This window comes from Polypterus senegalus, chromosome 10, assembly GCF_016835505.1.
Source record: "Polypterus senegalus isolate Bchr_013 chromosome 10, ASM1683550v1, whole genome shotgun sequence".
Classification (NCBI taxonomy): domain Eukaryota; kingdom Metazoa; phylum Chordata; class Cladistia; order Polypteriformes; family Polypteridae; genus Polypterus; species Polypterus senegalus.
The window spans coordinates 8,305,746-8,329,982 of NC_053163.1; the positions used below are offsets into that span (position 1 = coordinate 8,305,746).

A 24,237-nucleotide genomic window follows, 5' to 3' on the forward strand; every position below is an offset into this window, starting at 1 on the left:
ACAGATATGACTTGTTCATTTGTCATTTTGTCACATGTCAATGTGTCACTTTATTCACAGGTCCATTTGCATGTGTGATGTGTTGTTTAGTTATTCAGATTCCTGGCACTGAGGTGTATGGTGGAGTGGAGCCCCCTTAGGTTCACTCTTATGGAGTCATTTCAATGTTCGTCTGTCAGTCTTGTTCTGAACTTTTATTTCATGACATTCATGTCAGACTCACAGAGGTATGGAGACCCAAACAAAGCGGACATTTTCAAAGCAACTTGGTGAAGATTCTTATAGTTCTCTGGCTCTACTAAGCTTCAGAAATGCTGAGAATGCTGTTGAGACTTTAACTGCACATTATTGTACTCATATATAATATATAAAATCCAATGTTTGTCTGTCTTTCTGTGTGTCCGCTTTTCACAAGAGAACTAATTCACAGATTTAGATCGGGTTTTTTTTCTATAATTTGCAACTTCTCTCATTTCGCTATGTATCAAAGTTCGCTTGTGGTACCAATTTATTTGTGCAAATCCAAGAAACATGCAGCGGGCAGAGGGCAGTTAACTCCGCTTAACTAACGAACAAGAGAACAATTGAATTCAACTTTGTTTGATATTTAAAATAAAGTTGTAGTTGGGTCTTGATGAGTCCAGATATTCTCTTAAGTGTATGCCACATTGACAAGAGATTTCAATTCAGATTGTGGATTGTGATTTTGTGTTAAAAGGATTGTGATATGATTTTTTGGAAAGATTGCCCACCCCTAATTTAACTAATCAAGTTTTCAAATTTATGTACGATTCATTAACGCTTTGGCGAGCTACTTGGAAAGGGGTGGCGAGCTACAGGTAGCTCGCAAGCGACGTGTTGGAGACCCCTGGGATATAAGGATGCTACCCTTCTACTAATTATATGTCTGCGTTTTATAAGTTTGTATAGATTTATTTATTTCTTTGTTACTTATTCATTAATATGCTTCCCTATTCTCATTTATGGTTACTATAAATGGTGACTTGAAGATCACAGAATGTGTTGTTTCATTGTAATCTGCCCTTATAAATTGATGGTGCACAGTAGCATTTTATTTGCTCATTGGGTCTTTTACTGTGGCTTAAGAGAAAAAGAGCAGTTAGTGTTTTTAGGCTTTTGACTTTGATTCTGGTTTGTCGTTTTGATATGACAATCAATTTGGATTTGATCTTCTGCTCTTCTAATCTCAACTTGACATCTGACTTTTGTCAACACCATTTTTGTGCTTTTCATTTCTATTTGATCACTCGCTCTTTCTGGCGTGTTCATTAACACTGTGTTCAAATGTTCTTCAAGCTTGTCAAACAATAATGTGAAGACTAATATATAATAATTGCTGCAAAATGTCCAGTAGGGATTTTAGACCAAATACTGAAAAGGAAATTATTACATTGCATAAAAAAATTAATTTTCCAATTCAGAAGACACCACTCAGACCTTGACTACTTTACTAGGTTAATCGGCTAAACTGACCCAATGTCATCTTCAGCCATACTTTAAATGATGGTAAAGCATCTGCTTTAGTTACATGACTGGCCTGTTGACTTCATACTCCCACTGTATTCTGTGTAGATGAGTGATACGGAGTTTCCATCTGGAATGAACTTCTCAGTTTCAGCTATGAACTTCATGTAGGGGTTTCAATGAATCTGCAATAAAAAGAAAACAAAAAAATTAGCTCATACACACTGAGCACGTACATCACCAGCATGTTTTTCTTTTTCATTCCAATACTCTACATCTTATGATGATACTACGAGTTTGTAGCCTCAAGGCCTTACCTACCTGACATCATGACTGTTGGCTTCTTCCATTTGGTATTGTTGTTGTCTCTTTAGTATTTCTGTAGTCTCTCCAAAAATACTGAGTTTCAACTTATTCTTCATGTTGGCCCCATCTGTAAGAGAACTGAAAGTTTCTGCTCAGTGAAAATTAGAACTATATGCTCTTTTGTTACAGCGTTAATTTGAAGCTATACAGCTTTGTTAAGCAATGCATTTCAATTTGTCAGTTCCTACCTGCGCTTTCTTTTCCTTTTGGTCCTCCATGTCTGCTTTTTTACATAGCATTGCCCTTCGTAGAAACAGCAGAGCTTTTGGAATTTCTTACACACCTTGTATAGCACAAAGGCAACACAAATTAAGGTAAGAAGTATAAAACCTAATAGGATAGAGGAAAACAAAAATGATATACTGATTATTGAATAGAAAAGAGAAACAAATGGGATGCCAATAGCACTTATCTCTTTGATAGCTGACTTTTCTAAACTCAAAACTACAGTTCCTGTTGTTATTTACAGTTCTATTCAGTGTCAAAAAAGTACTTTAAGTAAGAAATCTTGTGTTAAACAGACAAATCTGCAGAGCTAAACTGAAAGTTATGATTTATAGTAGCGGAGGGCAAAGTCGTTCCTGGAGCGCCGCAGTGGCTGCAGGTTTCTGTTCCAACCCAATTACTTAATAAGAAGCCCTTGTTGCTCAAGTAACACTTAACCCCAAAAAGGGTTACAACAATATTAAAATCTCTCAGACTGGCCATATGAATTCAATAAAATGTAATGAACAGGTCAAATAACATGGATAGATTATATGGCTACAGTCCCCCTCTTCTTTGCAATTTTAAAAGCAAATCAGTCTATTAGTACTGCTGGGACCATAAAAATGTGCTTAGCTCTAAATGTGATAACATACATACCAAGACAGTTTATTGCCACCATTCAACCCTAATGCAGATGTTTGAGTTGTGAAGTAAATGGGAATCCTTAAAGGAAAAATCCATACACATACAGAAAAGAGAACCTGCCGCATATGATTGTGAGGGACTAATAATCTGGCACTTTGCCGCATTGTGCCAGATGCCCAGCTTACAGAGAAATACTCTAGATATCAATAATATAGGACATAATGTTAATTCTAAGGATATCCATGACTTACCTGCAATAAATCCTACTATTAGGGCCACACCTAAAGCCGTCTTCTCTGGTACACCTTTGTAGACACAAAAACACAAGTCTAATTATAACCATTTTGTATCATGTCTTTAAAAACTGGTTTTACTGAGTATTACTGTTGGATTTCTTATTACTTATACCTGTACATAGCAATAGCATGCCCATAGTGCTAACTCATATTACTCAAAATATTAAATGTGATGCTTCGATTAATAGAATTACGACAGGATTAAAGAATAACACAAACACAAAGATCTGTGCTTAAACGTGCCAAAAATAAGAAGGCGCAAAATGGTCTGACAAACATTGCTTACCAAAAATCATGCAGCAATAAAATGTTATTAAGACAGTGTCTGGCTTTCTAACCAAATCAGAAAAGGTGTTTTTGTTTCATGTGTTTTTGGATTTGGTAGTGCAAAACGGCCACCATCATAGCGTCCTGTTGAGCAGATGTGATTGTGTTCTGAAATGTGAGTAGGCACAGGTATCACAGCAATGATGTTGTGACGGCTTGTGCTTCTTTGGAATCAAAAAACAACAAAATAATGCCTGCCTGATAAAACCTGACATATGTCTCACTTATATCATTTAGAATTATGCAATAGAAAGACACAAGTTTTGCTGGTCTTCATGTCAACATGTGTTGATTTGGTGTTGTATCCAATATCAGCCATTTTATATATTTTTCTCACATATTATTGTGCTTCACGTATTCACCTACTTGCAGTCACTCGTTACTACCAATACTGTAAAAAAGCTGATACCATTATGTTTGGTATACTTGGCTAACTTTGCCATCTACTCAGTTCTTGTGATATCCCTACATGAAACTCTAACCAGGCACATTTTTGTTTCCAACAGCTCAGAAATTACCCCAAAATGAACATCTTGGCATGTCTTTGACATGTGTGCCTTCATCAGGAACATGATTTTACAGCATGGGGCACAATTTCCATGTCATCCTAAAATTAATGAAATTTGGAAAGAGTTACAAAGCCATTGCTAAGGGATTTGAGGCTGTGTTGCCAAAATGGGTTACCTTTTTGGCTGGCATTCAATTGTCCCATAAGTGATAATCCTGTATACGATATCTCCAACAAAAAACATACACGATTTCTATGATATAATAAAAATAAAATCCTTTAACACCATTTGGGTTCTACAGGTACTTGATCTATGGTCAATGTTTATGATTATGCCATGAAAAAGACAACGGGAGGAAAAAATGATCATGGCCAAAGTAGCCATGTAGGAAGCCACTGCTTGTTAAGGAAAACCATTTGGTAGAATGTACAAGGATGATTCCCTACAGCTTTGTAATAATGTCTTAAATGGCATAAAAAGATTTATCAACCCAGCATCAAAGCATTATGGTGGTAGTATCACAGTTTTTAAACACTGTATTAGCATTTGTGTATCTTGCCATTACTGAAGAATCCACTAACTTTGCACTGTATTACAAGATCCTTCAGGAGAATATCTTCCTATTTATCGATATGGAAACGGTTCATACAGCAAACCAAGAACACATAACACCACAGTAAGTCTACACCAGAATGGTGGAAGAAAAAGAAAATGATACTTATGGAATTGGCTAGTCGAAGTGTAGACCTAAATCACCTTTAGATGTGGTATCAGGGCTCAAAACAAGCAGTGTGTCCTGTAAAAGCCACAGTGTAATCGAGTTGGCCCAAACTTTTCTGAGACCCTGATCAATAACCAGATGTTTATTTTAGTTTGTGTTATTGCTTCTAAAGACATTTTACCATCTTAAGAGTACAGGTACCTCCTGTGTCTTCTACAGGTTAATTTGGTATGACTTAACTTTTAGAAATACATTAAACATGTAATTGTGTCTTAAAAGTATTAAACAGGGGATTGATAATTACAGATAAAAGTTTTACTTTGGGCTCAGGACATATCAGAATTTCAGAGAAATTGTAATTATCATTAAACATTAATATTCTAATAAATGTCCTGAACAAAAGGACCAACATACAACAAATAACTGTGCAAGTTACAGAGTTTCTTGAGCTTTAACCCTATTTCAAAATCAAAGAATCATTAAAAATCACAATATTCATCATTTTCTTACCTTCAAGTGTCACCGTGGCATGTTCTGTGAGTGGCTTGTTGATTCCATCCAAATCAGCCTCACATGAGACTTCCTCCCACTCTTTCCTTGGTATACTCAGGATGACGTCAGTGCTGCTTATACACTCTCTTCTCTCCTCACATGTTAAAACATGAGACGTGTACCCGTTTTTCAACCATCTCATAGTAACTTTACTAAATAGGCAGCCATCCAGCTTGCAGTACACCTTTGTCTCCCCTTTCTTTAGGATTCTGGGTGAAATCGTCAAGGTAGGCTCTACAATAAGAAAAAAAAGTTTAAATTTAACCTGAAGCAAAAAAACAAACAAAAAAAAAAACAAAACAGAGTTTTGTGATGTGGAAACGCTCAGGTTTATACATAACAACATTGCAGGAAACTGCAGCGGTATCCTTCAATAAGGGCGCGTAAATAAAGGCGAGCTTCAAAAGGGCGACCTCAATTTGGCGCAGCGAATAAAGGCAAATGCAACAAATTTATTACAGAAAATGTATTAGATAAAGGCAATGATTGATTGTATAAAAAGGCGAAAGCAAGAATATTAAAACTCCAATTAATTAATGCATGAACTTCTAACGAACTATTTCTGGAACAAATTTGTGAAGAAAATTTATTAGATAAAGGCAATGATTGAACATATAAAGATGTGTTTCCCGTTGATATTTTTCTCCTTTCTGAATGTGTAGGCTTCGACTACGAGTAGATCTGCTCTTCACATATTCCAGAGCCATTTGAACTAAATTATCTACGAACTCCTTTATTCGCCGCGTTCAACTGAGGTCGCCCTTTTGAAGCTCGCCATTTTGTGCGCGCCCTTATTGAATAGAACTGACAGCAGCAGAACTTTTTTGGAAGAAGCAGAATTTTTTTTTTTTTTTTTTTTTTAATTGTTTAAAAGTGGACCTTGTTATGTTTCAGCCAGGGTTCCTCTGCTGGCTGTGGCTCAAATTCGTGTTTAACGTATGCTTTGTTCAATTTTGATTTTTCTGTACAAGTTAATAATATAGTTTACTTAGTTTCTGTGTGTCTATGCATCTTGTGTTATTTTCCATGTGTTTTGTGGGTGTTTCACTAATCGACAGGACCATCAGCCTTATAAAGGTAAGAGTTTTCCACAGTTACTGGTGAGCTGTTGTGTTTTTTGTGATTTTTGACCTTCTGTAGTTTTTCAGCTTTGCTATTGGATTACAGTATTGACACTTAACTGCACATGGAATTGCCTTCTATAGGCATTGTGTGTGTAAGAGCCATTTCATAGTTACATAAGATTCATAAATATTTTACTAAATGACAGTGCATAATCTATGGGAGGTTCCCATAACTCCCATCAGTTGAATTGAATTGGTATATTCTAAGCATTTCTAACTGCTCTGACTAAACATTATTCTCAGTTAGTGATCAGCCTTGCCATGTGTAAGGTGTAGAGGGCACATGGTTGTAAACCGTACCTACATGCCTACGTGCCTGTTAATAATTGCGTACCTTGTGTGAGTATTTTCTGTGTGAAGTGACATGTAAGACAAAGCGCTTAATTTAAGTGCAGCAGCGTACATTTATAGTGTACAGAAGAAGAAGTAAAGAACTTTTAAGTACAGAAATAACTAATAAGAAAAGCTAAGTAAAGAGAAGATACATTTTTCCTTTGTTTTGCCTTTTACTCTACTTGTAATGTGGAAGACGAATGTTCTCTTCGTTCCCTTGTACTAATTCATGTCTGAGAAGTAAGCTTTACTAAACCATGTAATAGCATGCTTTGTTTTAGCAAACAGAAAAATATTTGTGCAAAGGTCTGAGCATTCCACACATGAGTCCGCCTTATCACGTTTTTCCTTAGCTTACATCTGAACGCCATAACAAAAGGGGCCAAGAAATCAAGTTGCATAAGGGACATTAAAGGGGCTCAAGGATTGTGTATAATAAATGTGTTGACTGTTACATTTCATAATGATATTAAATCACGCATTCTAGGGGTATAAAAACTTACCCCACCCAACAGACGGGGTTCAGAAGAGCCCTGACGCTGTCATGTATATTTGATTGTCTGCTTTTCTGAAACTCTTCTCACCGTGACTCTGAAAAATAAAGCTGCTTTATAACCGCACCTGCTGTCGGGTCTGAGTCTTCGTCCACAGTAACTACTTTTTTCTTTATTCTTGTGTGGATTATTTGTTTTTAACTTTTGGACTGAGGGATTTCTTTCGGCATGCGTTTTAACCGTGCTTGAACTTGCCTTATACTCTGCCAACTACGGTATGCCTTTTGTGCTCTTTTGAGCTTCACAGTCGAACAGGTCTTTTCTGTGAAATAAATCTTTAATTTTATAAAGATTTGATGTGGCCCTCAGTGTTACTAGTTGGGCTTTTTTGACTGGATTTCCCCTCTAGTGAGCATTTTTGGAATTATCCAGGATTTAAGTACTTTGGGACTCCTAGTCATAACAGGCATTTACAAAGATGGTTTATTCCGTTCTATGCTCAGCCTGCTATGTTAAAACAGCTTGTTACGAAAATTAAATGTTCAAATTAAAGGAATACTGCAGACATAAATGATACTTTTTTAATATGTTAATTACCCCATGTAGTTTGTAGTGATGGCAGAGAAAAACAATTAATCTCATCTTTTCATAGAGAAAGGACCTAACAAAAATTCTAACTGAATGGGGCCCAACAGTGACCAATGCTAGACAACAGCAAATAGTATGAAAAGCTTCCATGGAAAAAAGAAACAAAAATTCTCACATAACTCATGACACATAATCCACAGGTCTGTTATCTGTTCTTATGCACAGAACATGCAAAATACACGCTTTGTTTGTTAAAATGCCATTAATGCTTATGACAAATCACAGCATAAATGATAAAGAGGAAAGGCACAATCCAGTGTGTTTGAATTAAAAAATCCGCCTCTCCCCCTCATTCATTGGTGAAGAATCCTGTATTCAATTCAGAAGCGCTGAATTATGGGAATGTGACATTTCTGTTTATCATTGACGCTGACTTTTTCACAAGTATTAAGAGTATTTTAGAAAAGAAAACCCGTATTTTACATGTTCTGAGCATAAAATGGATAACAGACATGTGGAGGACGCAACACAAGTTACATGAGAATTTTTTTAAACTAGTTTTTTTTTTTTTTAAAACAGTACTTTCAGCAGTTGCACAACCAAGAGTGGACATAATTAATACATCATTCTTAAAGTTTGGCAAGGTTTAAAATTTATTTTATAAGTGATTCTGTATTTTTCTTGGTCTTTTCCTAAGGTTTAAAGAAATTTGGAAATGTCAGTCAGTCATTTTCCAACCCACTATATCCTAACAGGGTCACGGGGGTCTGCTGGAGCCAATCCCAGCCAGCACAGGGCACGAACAAACCACGGGCAGGGTGCCATATCACCGCAGGGCACACACATACCCCTCACTAGGGACAATTATAGGATCACCAATGCACCTAACCTGCATGTCTTTGGACTGTGGGAGGAAACCCACGCAGACACGGGGAGAACATACAAACTCCACGCAGGGAGGACCCGGGAAGTGAACCCAGTTCTCCTAACTGCGAGGCAGCAGCGCTACCACTGCACCAACGTGCTGCCCATTTGGAAATGTGCTTAATCTTAACGTATACTTTTTCTTTATGGGGATGAGGCGGGCTACAGGAGGGAGGTGGACAGTCTGGTGTCATGGTGTGAGAACAACTACCTCACCCTCAACACAGACAAGACAAAGGAGATGATAGTGGACATGAGGAAGGAGAGGAGACCTCACCGGCCACTGTTCATCTGAGGGCTTGAATTGGAGAGGGTAAGCAGCGTTAAATACCTGGGTGCCTACATCAGTGAGGACCTCACTTGGAAACTTAACACCACACAGCTGGTCAAGAGGGCTCAACAGCGGCTGTACTTTCTTAGGAGGCTGAGGAAGTTTGGTATGTCGACTAAGATCCTCGCCAACTTCTACAGCTGCATTGTTTAGAGCATCTGGACCAGCTGCATCACTGTGAGGTACACCAACACTACTGCTATGGACCGCAAACGCCTGCAGAGAGTGGAAAAGACTGCTGAGAAGATCACCAGGACCCCACTGCCCTCTCTGGAGAGCATCTACAACAGCAGAGTCCGCAGGAGAACTGCTTCGATCCTCAGGGACCCCCAACATGAACTGTTCACACTCCTACCCACAGGCAGGAGGTCCAGACATATGAAATGCAGGACTTCCAAGCTAAAGAACTCTTTCTTTCCCAAGTCCATTGGACTCCTGAATAACTGACTGGAGTTTATAACAGCGGGCCACCTCATTCTGTCGACCTCACACAACTGTATTTGACTTGTCCATCACACACCTACCTGCACATTACACTTTATATTTCTATTCTGTTTTTATACTTTATGCTGCCTCTGTTACTTATTATCTATCTGCTACTAATTATTTATGTTTATCTTTATATGTTGGTTTTGTCATTTGGTGTGGACAGCAAAGAAAGAATTTCATTGTACAGGGAAACATGTTTGCTTACTGTGCACATGACAATAAACTTTGAACAAACTTTGAACAAATGTTGACATTCTGTAGTGTTTTATTTTTTATTGTTCCCTACCCGCCATTGTGATTTTCATAGGTACTGCTGTTTGTAGATTTCTTGTTACAATGCAGTGACCCAATGCTAGGAAGCATGGTCCTGTGGCTACAACCTGCTTGTCCAATAAAGGTCGGTGTCACAGGCCTCTCTCAGTGTAAGCGGAAAAATGCCAAAAAAAAGTTTAGGATATCAAAAACTGGAAAGTAATGTGATTTTTTTTTTCAGAGTTCTACAAAATGCCTTTTTTGGGTAACAAGTAATGGATTAAGAACTTACAACTTTTCTGCAGCAATGGGAAGTTGATGCAAACAATTCCTGCAGGTGCCTCAACATTTGTTGATTACTTTACAAACCCCTTGTCAGTGTGGGAACAAACTGTATTGCTACACCCTCTGATGTAGCATTTGGATGATATTGCACTCTATGTCAATATCTTAATGGTGAGAAATAGGCACAGTACAATGCATCTTGTAGTAGTAACAAAGCATTTTAAAAAGTTTAACAAGGTATGTAACGTCTAATTGTAATTAGACCTCTTCTATGTGATCACCACTAATTTATCAAAGGAAATCAAAAGTAAAAGTTAAGTATCAGTTTTGGCCGAAGATAAGCCTGTCAACTGACACCACCTTCAGTCTAGCTTTTGAGCTTTCACTTTCAACTGTATATTTATCAAACATGCAGAGAGCGTACTTCACATTTGCAATCTTAACATCACCAATATCTCATTAAGAATTTCTTTTTTTGCATATGTAAAATATTCTTGTACACACACACACACACACACACACTCACGTGTGCACCTAACACAATAACTGTGTCATTTTATGTCAGCCCACTCATGACACTAACACAAGTAGCCACCATGTCCTTCTTAAAACAGCATACATGTAGATCTGACACAAGAAATGTAAAAAAGAAAAAGGGAGAGAAAGATTACAAGCCATTCAGTTTCAGTGGAGTTGGCCACATTCTTCTTCTATTACTTCTCAGTCATACAGCGGTTATCATTCAACAAATCCATCCTACATTGCAAAATTGATTGTGCACAGAATTTACTTTTGGGGCTAAATATTTCCACCTTCAAGATAAAGAATAACATAGTTTCACTACATAGTTGTTCATTTTTAACTTCTGTACAGGTACCAGGATTAGATTTCTGGACATGAAAACATACAATATGACCCATGTCTTCATTTAATTCATGTTTAAAATTATAGTAGAAAAGAAAAAAAGGGTTAGTACAGCAACTTAATGTAGAAACCAAAATGATCAAGTTCAGTATATGAGTTGTGAAATATGTAAAATCACTGCATGTACTCTCAGACATAAATAGAGACAAATGAAAATCATTACAATGGCCAATAATACTGCACACTGCTAATCCGCTACTTAAGTGATCTTAAAATGCCTTTTTTAATGTATCTGAGAAGAAAAAAATGAAGGCAGTATAATAAAAATTATTTTATTTTATTTTCTTACTGTGTCTTTTATTTTTCTATTCTTCATCATGTAAAGCACTTTCTGCACGTTTTTTTGTATGAAAATGTGCTATATAAATAAATGTTGTTGTTGTTGGTGACATTCACAGTTTGAGCTCTGCTTAAAAATATTTTAATATAAAGATGTGTATTTTTTGCTTTTGTTTGCACAGTGAGACATTTTACAGAAACATATTTTACAGATGTGTATATATATATATGTATAAAACGACTACATTTATGGCTCTCCGATGTGTCTCAGCATACTGCGTAAGACTCGCGAGTCTATGGGAAATGCAATTTGTTACTTACTGCAGATGTGAAGTCGAATCTCCTCCTTTCCCCCATTTAGAGACGAGTGTTGCACAAGACAGGAAAAAACTCCACCGATTTCACTCACAGTTGGTGTAAACGTGTAACTGTTTGATGCCGTGAAGCTGCCATCAGGGTTATTCTGAATCTCTACAGGGCCCTGGGATGAAAGGGGCTGGGAGTCTCTGAGCCACTCAATAGAGACAACTCCAGGGTAGAAACCCTCTGCCCGGCACTCCAGTGAGTTGTTTTGATCCACCACAACTAACGGTGGCTTTAATGAGATGTTAGGAGCAACTGGATAATAAAAGAAAAAAAAATACTGGTAGTGAAATTTTCTACACAGAAACATTTCCGTTCAGAGTTTATTTCATTTCTTGTGAAGGGCTACACTGTAGAGGAATGAAGAATGTGATTAAGAAAAACACTTCATTTTTCTGCAAAACAAAATCCCATAATTTCACAGTTAGTTGAAAAAAACTGAGTTAACAATGCATATTAATCACAAAAAAATATTTCACTGGGGTGATTCTTTTGAGAATTTTGACTTTTTACTGAACTACACACATACAACACACCCAAAGACTGAAAAAATACAGCGGGTTCTTTATCGTTAATCAGAGGTTCAAATATACTGTTTCAATATAAAAGCTTCATAAGTCATCTTAACAATACAAATAATGCACCATTACAAGACAGTTTATGAAACAGACATTAATGCTATTCAATTAAACACAAATTATTAAAGCAGCTTCCCAATTACTACCACAGTGCAACATTAATATCATTGGATCCATTTGATTTATTTACTTTAAGGTTCTGCATGATCGCCGACTATGGAGGGGTATGGAGGTACCTATGCCCCCTCTACATCCTAAACTTGGAAAGGGGGCAATGCCTCCTCATCTTAGAGTAGTGCTAGAGAAAAGTCATGATGGTGAAAATGAGAGGAAAAGACCACACCAATTTCATTTGACTTCATAGGTTTCTACAGGCTACATTCAGATTACAGTTAAAAGTGACTCAGTTCTGATTTTTGTCTCACATGCGATTATTTTTCATTGAGAGCTCAAATTAATTTTCTAAGCCATTCAAGCCCAATATGACTGTGTGCGGATATCTATTCATAATCTGCAAATTTAACTCATCAGACAGATGCAACCTAATAGATGGCGAATACCAGCTACATACATACACAGTGCCGACATGATAACTTCAAATACAGCATGGAGTGTCTGCAGATTTGTCAGCGCACGATGGCAAGTGTTCAAAGATGCTTTGCGTTAATTCGTCACTGCATGAATATGTACATCGAACGCATGGACATAACACAGGGGGAACCCAGCAAGAAAAAAAATGGGCCTAAGGTGTAATATTTTAGAAAACACGTAACAACTGAGCTGTATAAGCAGGATTTATTTTTTCTTGGTTTTTTTTTTTCTGAACTTCTTGTGACTCTTAAAAATATCAAATCTGTGTCACGAGTGAAAAAAAGTTAACCATTGAACACTGAACAACAATACAAATGGAAACATCAACTGTTAAGTTTGTATTTAACCCCCCAGCCTAACCGGTAGTTAACAGAGATGGTGACAGTACCTCTTTTCAGTGCAGATGTTGCGAACTGTACCAGGAGGGTGCTGTGTGGTACTGTGTAGTATGGTGGCGGTTTAGTAAGAATGCTCGAGAGCTCAGCTGATGTCGCCTGGAAATGCGCTCCACTTAAAGTGTTCAGAAGCAGTATCTGCTCGGCTAAGTTCAGAGAGCCTTCTTAACCTCAGACCAGTAAGAAACTGATCCTGAGAGCTGTAGTAATCCAAACATTACCACCTGCAGTTACCACAATGCAAATCTACAAATGGAGAAGGCTCAGGGTATGTGTGTCCATGACAACACAAGGAGGGACTGGGGTGTCTGCCAAACAGTTTGGTTACTTTTATCTAGTGCCCGGGGGAAACAGCAAGTTCACACTCTTCCTTGTGCTTTTCCCATGTCTACGTGCTCTTCGGGAGCTCCCAGCACACTTGCCATACTATTCCATAGCAATCTTCTGTTTCCACAAAGACATCTGCAGGACCTTGTCCACTGCTCTTCTGTTACTCTAATTTTCTGTAAGACTCCTTGCACATACCATTCTGGTGATGCCCTAATCAAGCCAAGCAGTTTTTCAGGAAATTTTAATTTATCAACAAAGTAGGGTATTGAGGTAGGGTCAATTGTAATCTCCATGCAGTACTAGGGTGTTGTACAGTGTTAGTCATTATAAATGTAGTGACAAGTCAAGTTAAATGACACTTTTTATTGGCTAACTAAAAAAGATACATCTTTCCTGAAGAAGGGGCCCGAGTTTCCTTGAATGCTTGCATACTGTAATCTTTTTTAGTCAGCCAATAAAAGGTGTCATTTTACTTGACCAGTCTTCACGCAGATAAACTACATTCCAAAAACCTTTAGGAACATATTACTTTTGCAAAATTAATATAAGTATATATAATCTACAGCAGGGGTGTCAAACTCCAGGCCTGGAGGGCCGCAGTGGCTGCAGGTTTTCATTTTAACCCTTTTCCTAATCAGTGACCAGTTTTCACTGCTAATTAATTTCCTTTCTCTTCATTTTAGTAGCCCTGTTTCTAAGGATTCAGTCCTTTGAATTATTTTCTTTATTAAATGACAGCGAAACAGAAATGAGATGTGAAACGAGCCAACAGATGACAAGCTAAAGTGGGGCTTCAAACCCCAATCGATTTCACTCTGACCAGTTTCTTAATGAGAAGCCGATTCTTGCTGTTAATTAAACTCGTTATTTAATTCCATGGCTTGTTGCTGCTCTCATTTTGCCACAGCAGACATGTTGATTTTTCTGTTTTTTCCTAGAAAACCGTCAAAATGTTTTGGTGACCTGAGAGAACAACCTTACTGAGACCATCACCTTTCTTTATTTTCAGATATTGTGTGATGGGCACAGGTGAGCTGGTCATGAGGTGGCTTGTTTTGTGTCTCATTACTGTTTGGCTGCTAATTAAGGAAGAAGAAACAACTAAGGGGCCTGAGCAAGTTAATTAAAACTAAAGCTAAAGAAGTTAATTAGCAGCAAAAAACTGGTCACTAATAAAGAAGATGATTAGAACGAAAAACCTGCCACCACTGTGGCCCTACAGGACTGGAGTTTGATATCCCTGACCTACAGGTGCTAAGATGTGGCCATAGACATCTTTATGATGCAATGTGTCCCAGTCTTCCTGTTATTTTGTATAATCATTTTGAACAATATTCACACTGAAGAACTGTACATTGTTTTACAGTAGACTGGTGAATTTGCTATTTTTTAAATGTTATTAAGACTGATGAGCACTTCCAACAGTCTATCTCATTTTGTTCCTTGAAGTGCATTCAGATTACAGTATACTGCATCGGTAACACTGGACTGGCCAGGCTTTTATTTTTAGAGACTTGGGACTACAAATGTTCACTTGTTGCATGTTTGCCTACTGCAATAAAAATTACCAGAAAAGGAGCACTTACAAAAATATCCACAAGATGGCAGCATGAATTTCTTTAACAATGATATAACCACTTTCACAGAGATGTTTATCAAAGAGACCCAACAAACAGGCCCATTATTCAGGACAGCAGTACCTAGTGAATGTAATACAGTACTTACACCAGAATTAAGCCTGATTAGGTATTTTTTTCTACCTAATGTGAGCCATTCAATGTTCTGTGTTTGGCCCTCATTAAAATTTTTGCCCACTCCTCCATGTAAAATTCCTTCAGCTGCAGGATGCTTATGGGTTTTCTTCCATGTTCTGCCCAATTCAACATTTCAATGGGATTCAAATCAAGACTTTGACTCGACCAGCCCATAAGCCCCCAATTCTTTTTTTAGAGCTATTCTTTGTTGGACTTGCTAGTACGTGTTTGACCATTATTATGTTGAAAGGTCCATTTACAGTTCAGCTTTCGGAACAGATGGCCTCACATTCTCCTATGGCACACTTTGATAAGACTGAAAGCTGGCGAGGCACTAACGCAGCAAAGCAACCCCAAACCAGAACGTTTCCACCACTCGGCTTTACAGCTGGTATGAGATTCTGAAATGCTGTCTTCAGTTTGCACTAAACATGGCTATTGTGACTGTGGCCGAACCCCACTTATCTAAAATTAATCCATCGAGAGTATAACATTCCAGAGGGCCTGGGGCTTCATGCATAACGCCGTGCGTAGAATTCGCACTATAACATGGCGTAAGCACAAAAGCCGAAATGTGTTTACGCACAGAAAAATCCAGATGCAGGAATCTGTGCAGGAATCCAACTTCTGCGTTCATCCGCTACATAAATTCCGATCAGCGTGAAAACTAACGCACGTGCACGCACCTTCTGTCCCGCCCCAACTCCTCCCAGAATTACGCCTCTTTGAATATGCAAATCAATATAAATCGCCCTTAAGCTCAACCTTCTGTGAAAAGACAATAGGAAAAGCACGGGGGAAAATATAAGAATTTCAGCGAATACCAAGTGGAGGCAAAGGAAAAGCTTACTATTTGTTTATTTAAACCTTGGTATAATCAACAAAAGAAAGTTAATCGAGTGACATAGCATGATGGAGAAACTTAAAAGCTCACGTTCACAAAGTCGCACAGTCCGGGAAATAAAAAAGAACTTGTCAGCTATCAAAGTCGCAGTGAAAAGGCGAGTTGTAGCCCACCGTCTGAATGTCGTATGAAAGCTTATTAGGGTACAGAGAAAAAAAAGGCACACAGTGAGGGAAAAAGCACGAAATGTCAACTTCAATCTCGACATTTCCACTTTAATCACGTAGTTTATTTTGTCATTAAAGTAGAACATCATAAACTTCATCTTAAAATCGTTTAATTAACCAGCTTCTCAAATCACATCGTAATTAAAGTAGCACGTTAAATGCTTTGTTTTGTATTTGATCTTCTACTCGTATGTGCTCTATGTGTGTGAATCACTACGTGCTTCTTAAACTGGCTCTCTTCCTCCAACTGGACACAGAGTCCATTACATTAGTGACACTACAGCTCTCTGAATAACTAAAATACTGAGATGTATACGTGATATCATTTTCATGATGATAGGAGTTAAAACACGTTATTAAACATGAGTTTCACGGCGCAGTGATTGTGCGCGACCTTTGATTAAATTATTTATTGCAGAAGTACTCATGGGGGGCTCTAGGCTTGTGGCGGCCCTGGGCAGAGAAAGAATCGGTGGTCCCTTTGCCCGCCAATGTCAATATGGTATCTGATTCACGGTGGATGGCTACGTCTGTTGCAGACACTGCATAGCCACCTTGTGCTCATGACACAAGCGTTTAACTTTTGTCAAAATTTGCCGCTGTGTTTTTAGCTGTGTTGTTATTTTCTCTTTCTGTTTTATATTCAAAATATATTGGCGTGGCCGCCACTGCAGTCCTTGCTTTTCTTTCTCCAAGTAACCGATCGCCACACAATCAGCTCTGTAATAGACGTTAAGCCATCTGTAAGCTTAGAGCGCCGATTCTTCAAAATGTTTAAGGAACATTGAAATATCTTCGTAGTACATGTTTAATTATTCTATCCTTCACGCCAGACCCAGTGAAGAATATAGATTATTTAAATGAAGTTAACGTTTTATCTGTATAATATAATGAACATATTTTGCTGCATTTCATCTTAAAAATGATATCGTCATCATATGTAAATACGCGCTTTATAAAGTGGCCCAGGTTGTGCGATATTATAACTATAGTGCAAGTTTACAGTGGGGTAATTGTACTTATAAGTACTAACAGATCTACAAGGAGCAATTGATTGAGTGCGTTTATAGTTCCTGGGATGAAACTGTTTCTGAACCGCTAGGTCCGTACAGGAAAGGCTTTAAAACATTTTGCCGTGGCTGATACAGCGTGTCCTTGAAGCTGTATACCGATAATTCTCTTTCCGATCAGCTGCTGCTGTGATTCACACTCAGATACAGTGATATAAATACTCCGAGTGGTGCAGTGAGAGTAATATGGAAAAAGATGATCCGCTGTGGCAACTCCTAACGGGAGCAGCTGAAAGAAGAAGAAGAAGAAGAAGAAGAAGGTGCAGTGAGAGTAACAACGCTAAAGCCGTTATGGCATTTGGAATACTATGGCTATTCTCTGGACCATTATGTTGTTACAAGTTAATTACCATCAGATGTGTTACACTAATAAACAATATGCAGTTAGTTTGTGTGTATTTATAAAGCCGCGTCAGGAAAATAAGGTGTAACCACACAGGAACAGTAGCACTGCTTTGACGCTGGGTGCCGCCAGTCTGCAAAACCGAGCTGAGAACTTGCGTACGACAAGTTATGAGGTACGGTGGAAAAGTGCGTGGCTTTACGCCAAGTGTAAGTTTTATACATCGCAATTTGAACGTGGAAAAGTTCTTACGCAACATTTCTGTGCGTACGCACCGTTTATACATGAGGCCCCTGGTCTTTGCCTAGATGTCCAAAGGCAAGCTATACACTTGCTCCACAAAAGGCTTTATTTCTGGCACACCCTGCATTTATTGTAGGTCACATTTGTGTAATTTCTGCACCCACTTTGACATCAAATGTTAAGAGTTACCTGCAAATAAGCAAATAAAGCTTGGCATTCTTGGAGACTTCTTTTAGTACGAAAATGGTCAGCTCTTGGGCTGAATTTTTTGCGCCGAACAGTCTTGGATAAACTAACAGTTATGTGAAATCTCCATCACATGCAGGTGACTTTCCTTAGGGTAGAATGGTTAATTTCAAATCATTTGGCCATCTTTTCAAAATAACTTGCCAGACTCCTAGGAATACACAACCTTCTTTCTGAGGGCCTTAGAGAGCTCTTTCGATTGTGGCATGTCACTGCACATGTCAATAGCAAAGAAAAAATCAGATCCTCAATATAAATAAGACAGTTTGGTCTATTACTGTGTTTATTATTGCTTTATACCTGCTAGCTGAAATTCTCAGTAAAGAAAATAAATAGATGACTAGCTTGTCTTACCTGTCACATGAAGATATATTCTCCTAGTTTCTGAATTTGGTGCCTCAGTTACTTCACATTCATAATCTCCTTCATCTTCAAAAACTACATTCCTGATAACCAAGGAGGCATTTCCTTTCTGTAGCTCACTTTCCAGCAATGTTGTCCGGCTGGATTTTTTCACAATGCTGTCCATGTATTGTATTAACTCGGTGCCTTTGTGTTTCCATATTATAATAACAAACCTAAGTCCATTTTTACTCTCTGCCACAGTGAAGAAGCAAGGCAACAGCGCGGTTGACTGGGCGGCTGCTTTGACTTCCTGGTATGGAGCAAATACATGGAATTCACCCAGCACAACTAGAAAAAGAAAACAACAACAGTCAGACAAAAAGTGTTGTAAAGGTTAGGAAGAAAAACTAGACATTTCTGAATCGTAAAACATAAAATATGCCTCAGTTTGGAAGGCTTCTGACGCATTGGCCATCATCTTCCCTCAATGACATTTTGCCCTTATGTTAGACAAGACCGGACTTAAGAATTATATCTGAACTAATGATCTGTCAGTCATAGCTATGACTAAATCATTTTGGGATCAACCAATTGCAGTGGATAACAGTCGAACTGAAAAAGAAAAGCACCAATCAGCGTCCAGTGCCAAGATATGAAGGTGTGATAATTGTACTGCATGAAATATTTTTGTGATAATTCTACCATTGTCAGGAGACATTTTAAAAATATGAGGAGGTGAGGAAAATAAAGAAAACTAGCCGAAGCCCACCGTATTATACGGCGGTGTAAGAATAGGAACGGAAAATGGTGAGAAAGGAATTCAGTATAAAAAAGGGTTAGGAAACCACCGTCGCAGTATAACGAAAATAGCAAGGAGCGAAACCAATGCCAATGATCGAGAGAGAACCTTCCTGTAGCAGGCTACGGAAAACATAGACATATATAGACAGACGCCGCATTCACTGTGTTGCTCAGTTGACACGATAAGTCAGAGCGTCAGCCTTATTGCGAGTGGTAAAAGTGCCATTTAAACTAATACGGGTAGACGTGGAAACTGGGTTTTCTGATTAAAAAAAAATAACGTTTTAAACAGTATCGTTTACATACAACAGATTTTGGCGAATCGTTTACATGTAATTATTTATATCCATTTATACATTAAATGCATGCGTATCCCATGGTCTTAGAGTTGGTGGGCAGGGCTCTGTGAGTTGGTGGGCGTGGCTCTCTGTCTTGCGTACGGTGTAAAGTCAACGTGGCTCAGAGGTGCATGTGGACTTTTTCACAGACGAAAGCGACTGAGGCTGTGTTTGGTGAGTTGTTGCGTGCCTCGAGAGTGACGCTGGACTCGGGAGGACAGTTACAGTTGGCGTGCGTGGCTCTGTTGTGCGTATCACATGACGCGGTAGGAGGGTTAGAGTGGGCGGGCGGGGCTCTGTCGAGTGTATCCCATGGTCTTAGAGTTGGCGGGCGGGGCTCTGTCTTGTTTGTGCTCACTGCCTTGCGTGCCCTTAGTGAATTATATATATAACAACAACAACATTTATTTCTATAGCACATTTTCATACAAAGAAATGTAGCTCAAAGTGCTTTACATAATGAAGAATAGAAAAAATAAGAGACACAGTAAGAAAATGAAATAATTCAACATTAATTAACATAGAATAAGTGTAAGGTCCAATGGCCAGGGGGGACAGAAAAAAAATATATATATAGATATTAACAATAAAAAAAGCATATATATATACTGTATATATATATACTGTATATATATATATATATATATATATATATATATATATATATATATATATATATATATATATATATATATATATATATATACTGTATATATACAGACTCTGTGAGGGACAGATTGGCATCCTACCCAGGATGGACCCTGTTCCCTTGGATGGCCAGGAGGACTTGATAAAGGTCAGGGAGGGGGGCTGTGATTCCCTCCTTCCACTCCAGGATGTATGGTCATGGAATAATGCTGCAGCAGAAGCTATGGAAGGTCACACTGGATGGGCTTGTGAACCTGGAAGTATGGGGAAGTGGGTGACTGTCTGCTACAGGAGGTACTCTGGGTGGCAGCGCCCAGTCTGGTAAGCCCCAGTATGGATCCCTGCAGGGCAGCATAAGAGTTGTGGTCCCATGGAGATGCTCTGTTCTTTAAAGTCTGACGGGTAACTGTTGGATATTGATGGCACAAAGGCCATTGTGGTCCTGTCTGACCTGAAAGTACTTCCTGGGAATAACAGATTGTGAACCAGAAGTACTCTCAGATTGGGCTTTAAAAGTGAGCCTCCAATTGAGCTGAACCTGGAGCCAGGAGTGCAATTAGGCAACACTCGACTGGGTGGAGTGGAGAGAACACGATGCAACGTAACAGAACATACAGGGAAGGGAAATGTTATGTGTATGCTGAGTAATTGGAAAAGGAGGCCTGTAAAATGTACCCTGTACAAATTAAAAGCCTTTTAGTGACCCAGGACTGTGTCATTTGTGGTTGTTTCTGCGGTTTGGGGCTCAGTGGTGCGTGGGTGTATGTGTGTGTATATTATATATATATATATATATATATATATATATATATATATATATTCAAACATGTTGCTCGGTCTTTTGACAAATCAAAGTTGAGTGAGCTGCCCCTTCAGTTTTTCTCTACCTTAGTTGATTAACAGGAATCTCAGCAGAGGGGCATTGGATCAACAGGTACACTATTCCCATTAGTGAAGCACCAAGGTGAAGCATTAACAGATTCTGCAGGAAGCCACTGCTTTAAGGTGCTGGCAATGGGTGCAATCAAATTGTCCAATCTACCCTTATCCGATGCACATGTGAAAGGAGCTTTCTCACAACATTAATTATCTCAAACAAGATACCGAGAACTGAATTGAACCCAGCAACCATTCACACAGTGGCCTCCTGTGGGCAGATCATGGGCAGTGTCAAGCTGCTACAAGAGGCCCACTTAGTAAAGTCTACCATGTGGTTTTGGGCTCCCTGTCTGTTTGCCCACACAGGGCCAGTGTTTTAAGGTCAATGTTGCCCTGATCTGTATATCCCAATTGGGCCAGTGTTGACTGCATACATTAACCTGCATTTGGCCTACACTGACCCATCGCCAGAGTGTTTGCTGAGGAATGTACTTACTATCCAGCCTTATGACCGTTCGTTCAGGGCTGAGGAATTACGGACTGACCTCTACATCGTACCAGCATCCCCATGGCTTCACCCAAGCTGGTGAAGAAGTAATGACTTGGAAACTGTATACGGTTCAAGTTCGATTAAAGATGTTCAGTAAGCTTTTCTTATGTGAATGCAACATTTACAATAAACCCGTAAAATGTTAACTACCTTAATGCATTAAGTAGAATATTAAAAAGCTGATTCCTATGTGCACCAATATGTGCCGTATGTCACTGTGATGTTTGTAATTATATTGCATGGTTTAATGGAGTTAAAAAACAGATTTGTCATGTTGTTTAGCCCAAAAGAAAAACAAAAATGTAACACAAGTAATCATATTGGCTTATGTTCTTTGTTTTTTTCTTTATTTCTTTATAATATAGTGAAGCATTTGCTTGTTCTGTTATTTATTGCCTGAAATATTCTAAATTGTATTAGCAATAATGGTAAATGTGATGGATTTTTTCTGCTACTTCTCTATTAAATGTTTTTAAGGTTTTAGCAGTTTTTATATAGTGACTTACACGTAGGTGCAAAGTGTCTTATGGGCAGAGCAAAACTTGAAATATTTGTGTAGATGAGGCACTGGCAGGTTAACAGGACTATGATATATAATATTCAATATACAATAGGGAATGACCTTGTAGCATTATTTATTTATCTATTTATTTTGCATACCTCCTTATCCATTATGCTTTTCTACACATCAATCATTTGCTTTAATGCTTTACAATGAGTGTCATCAGATGAATCCAGAATGCTATTCAAATTAATGGTAATTTTTATTTCTCAAAAAAAAAAGAAGAAAAAAATTAAAGTAATATTTAGTTATGGCATGAGTATTCAGTTGTGGGAATGGTTGTTGGCTCGCTTGAAATGTGTTAACCAATAGTGGGCTACATTTTGTATGATTGGGCTATAAGGTAACCCCACTGTTGAATTGGGCAAGGTCCTCCAGAGCTCTTTTTACTTTCTCATATTTGAAATACAGAGGAAGTGTGGTAATTATGAAGAAATTTGAATTCGAGATTTTGATGAATCTTGACGTTTTAGACCTCACTGAGTCCAAAAATATCCATCCATCCATCATCCAACCCACTATATCCTAACACAGAGTCACGGGGGTCTGCTGGAGCCAATCCCAGCCAACACAGGGTGCAAGGCAGTAACAAATCCCGGGCAGGGCGCCAGCCCACCGCAGGACATGCACACACACACACTCACACACCAAGCACACACTTGGGACAATTTAGAAACGCCAATGTATCTAACCTGCATGTCTTTGGACTGTGGGAGGAAAGCGGAACACCCGGAGCAAACCCACGCAGACACGGGGAGAACATGCAAACTTCACGAGGCAGCAGCGCTACCCACTGCACCACCCTCTGAAAAATATCATTATTGGAATTATGTCTGTGTGTGTGTAAACATCCATCCATTATCCAACCCACTATATCCTAACTACAGGGTCACAGGGGTCTGCTGGAGCCAATCCCAGCCAACACAGGGCGCAAGGCAGGAAACAAACCCCGGCAGGGCACCAACCCACCGCAGGACACACACACACACACACAGTATACAACCTGCATGTCTTTGGACTGTGGGAAGAAACCGGAGTACTGCAGGAAGAACCCGGGAAGCGAACCCTGGTCTCCTAACTACGAGGGAGCAGCGCTACCCACTGCGCCACCGTGTGTAAACATGATTAAGTCAAAAACGCAACGAGATAGATGGATGGAATTTGCCATTTGGTTGTAACACCAAAATTGTTGATCTGTATTAACTTTTGGGCCAAATCCGTCAACCCGAAGTGGTATTTTACCTGAACATATTCTCGATTTTGTTTTATTCATGCAGCATTAGAGTTAAAATTTTTCAACTTTACTTTTATAATAATTGTTCAATTTATTATTAATTTGATTTGTTGTTGATGGTTCTTTAAAGTACACACTATTAAAAAATATAATCATTGTCTTGCGGTTTACTCCTCAAATATCCATCCTCATATCCGAGTATACGTGAAAGTCTAAGGGAGCCCACTCCCGATTTTTTTGTATGTAATTGACTGTTACTTAACTTGTAAACTATAAAGAGCTTCTCCCACAAGGTTCGACAAAATGAAGTGCACGGTCGGGTCATTGTGAGGGTGTGGAAAATGTATGTCCTAAGACATTGGGACCGGAAACAAACGAGCATTAATGTGTCTGCGTCAGGTTCACTAAACACGGAACACCGCTGAGTTCATTACAGCGATATGCTGCACTCATTTTCCCGGTAGTTGTTCAACTTGCATTAATAAGATTAAAAAGAGCTTAAATAGTCAAGTTATTCCCTTCAGCACTTGTTTTAATTTAGTGAGACGCAATTCATTTTCACTTTCGAAATCGACAGAAAGATTTTTTTTATTATTTATTTAATAAAATATGAATTCCGGCAGCACGTATTTAAGAACACAATGTAAACTTACCTGGAATTATAAATATCAACGTGAGATATTTCATCCTTCTTTAGAAGAGACATCGCTAAATATGCGCTAATATGGAGCTTGTTTACATCGTGTGTCTCCTGTTTTACGTAAA

General features: G+C 38.6%; 1 protein-coding gene across 1 annotated transcript; it reads right to left on the reverse strand.

Annotated features, from left to right (window-relative positions):
* Positions 1–753: 753 nt before the first annotated feature.
* On the reverse strand, positions 754–24,237 carry LOC120536664 (tyrosine-protein phosphatase non-receptor type substrate 1-like). The gene is made up of 8 exons (XM_039765098.1): positions 24,126–24,237; positions 18,470–18,808; positions 11,453–11,749; positions 5,067–5,342; positions 2,955–3,008; positions 2,040–2,181; positions 1,807–1,929; positions 754–1,670 (listed from the first exon to the last, which is right to left on the reverse strand). The coding sequence occupies exons 1-8, from the start codon at positions 24,157–24,159 to the stop codon at positions 1,649–1,651; spliced, it is 1,287 nt and encodes a 428-aa protein (XP_039621032.1). The 5' UTR covers positions 24,160–24,237; the 3' UTR covers positions 754–1,648.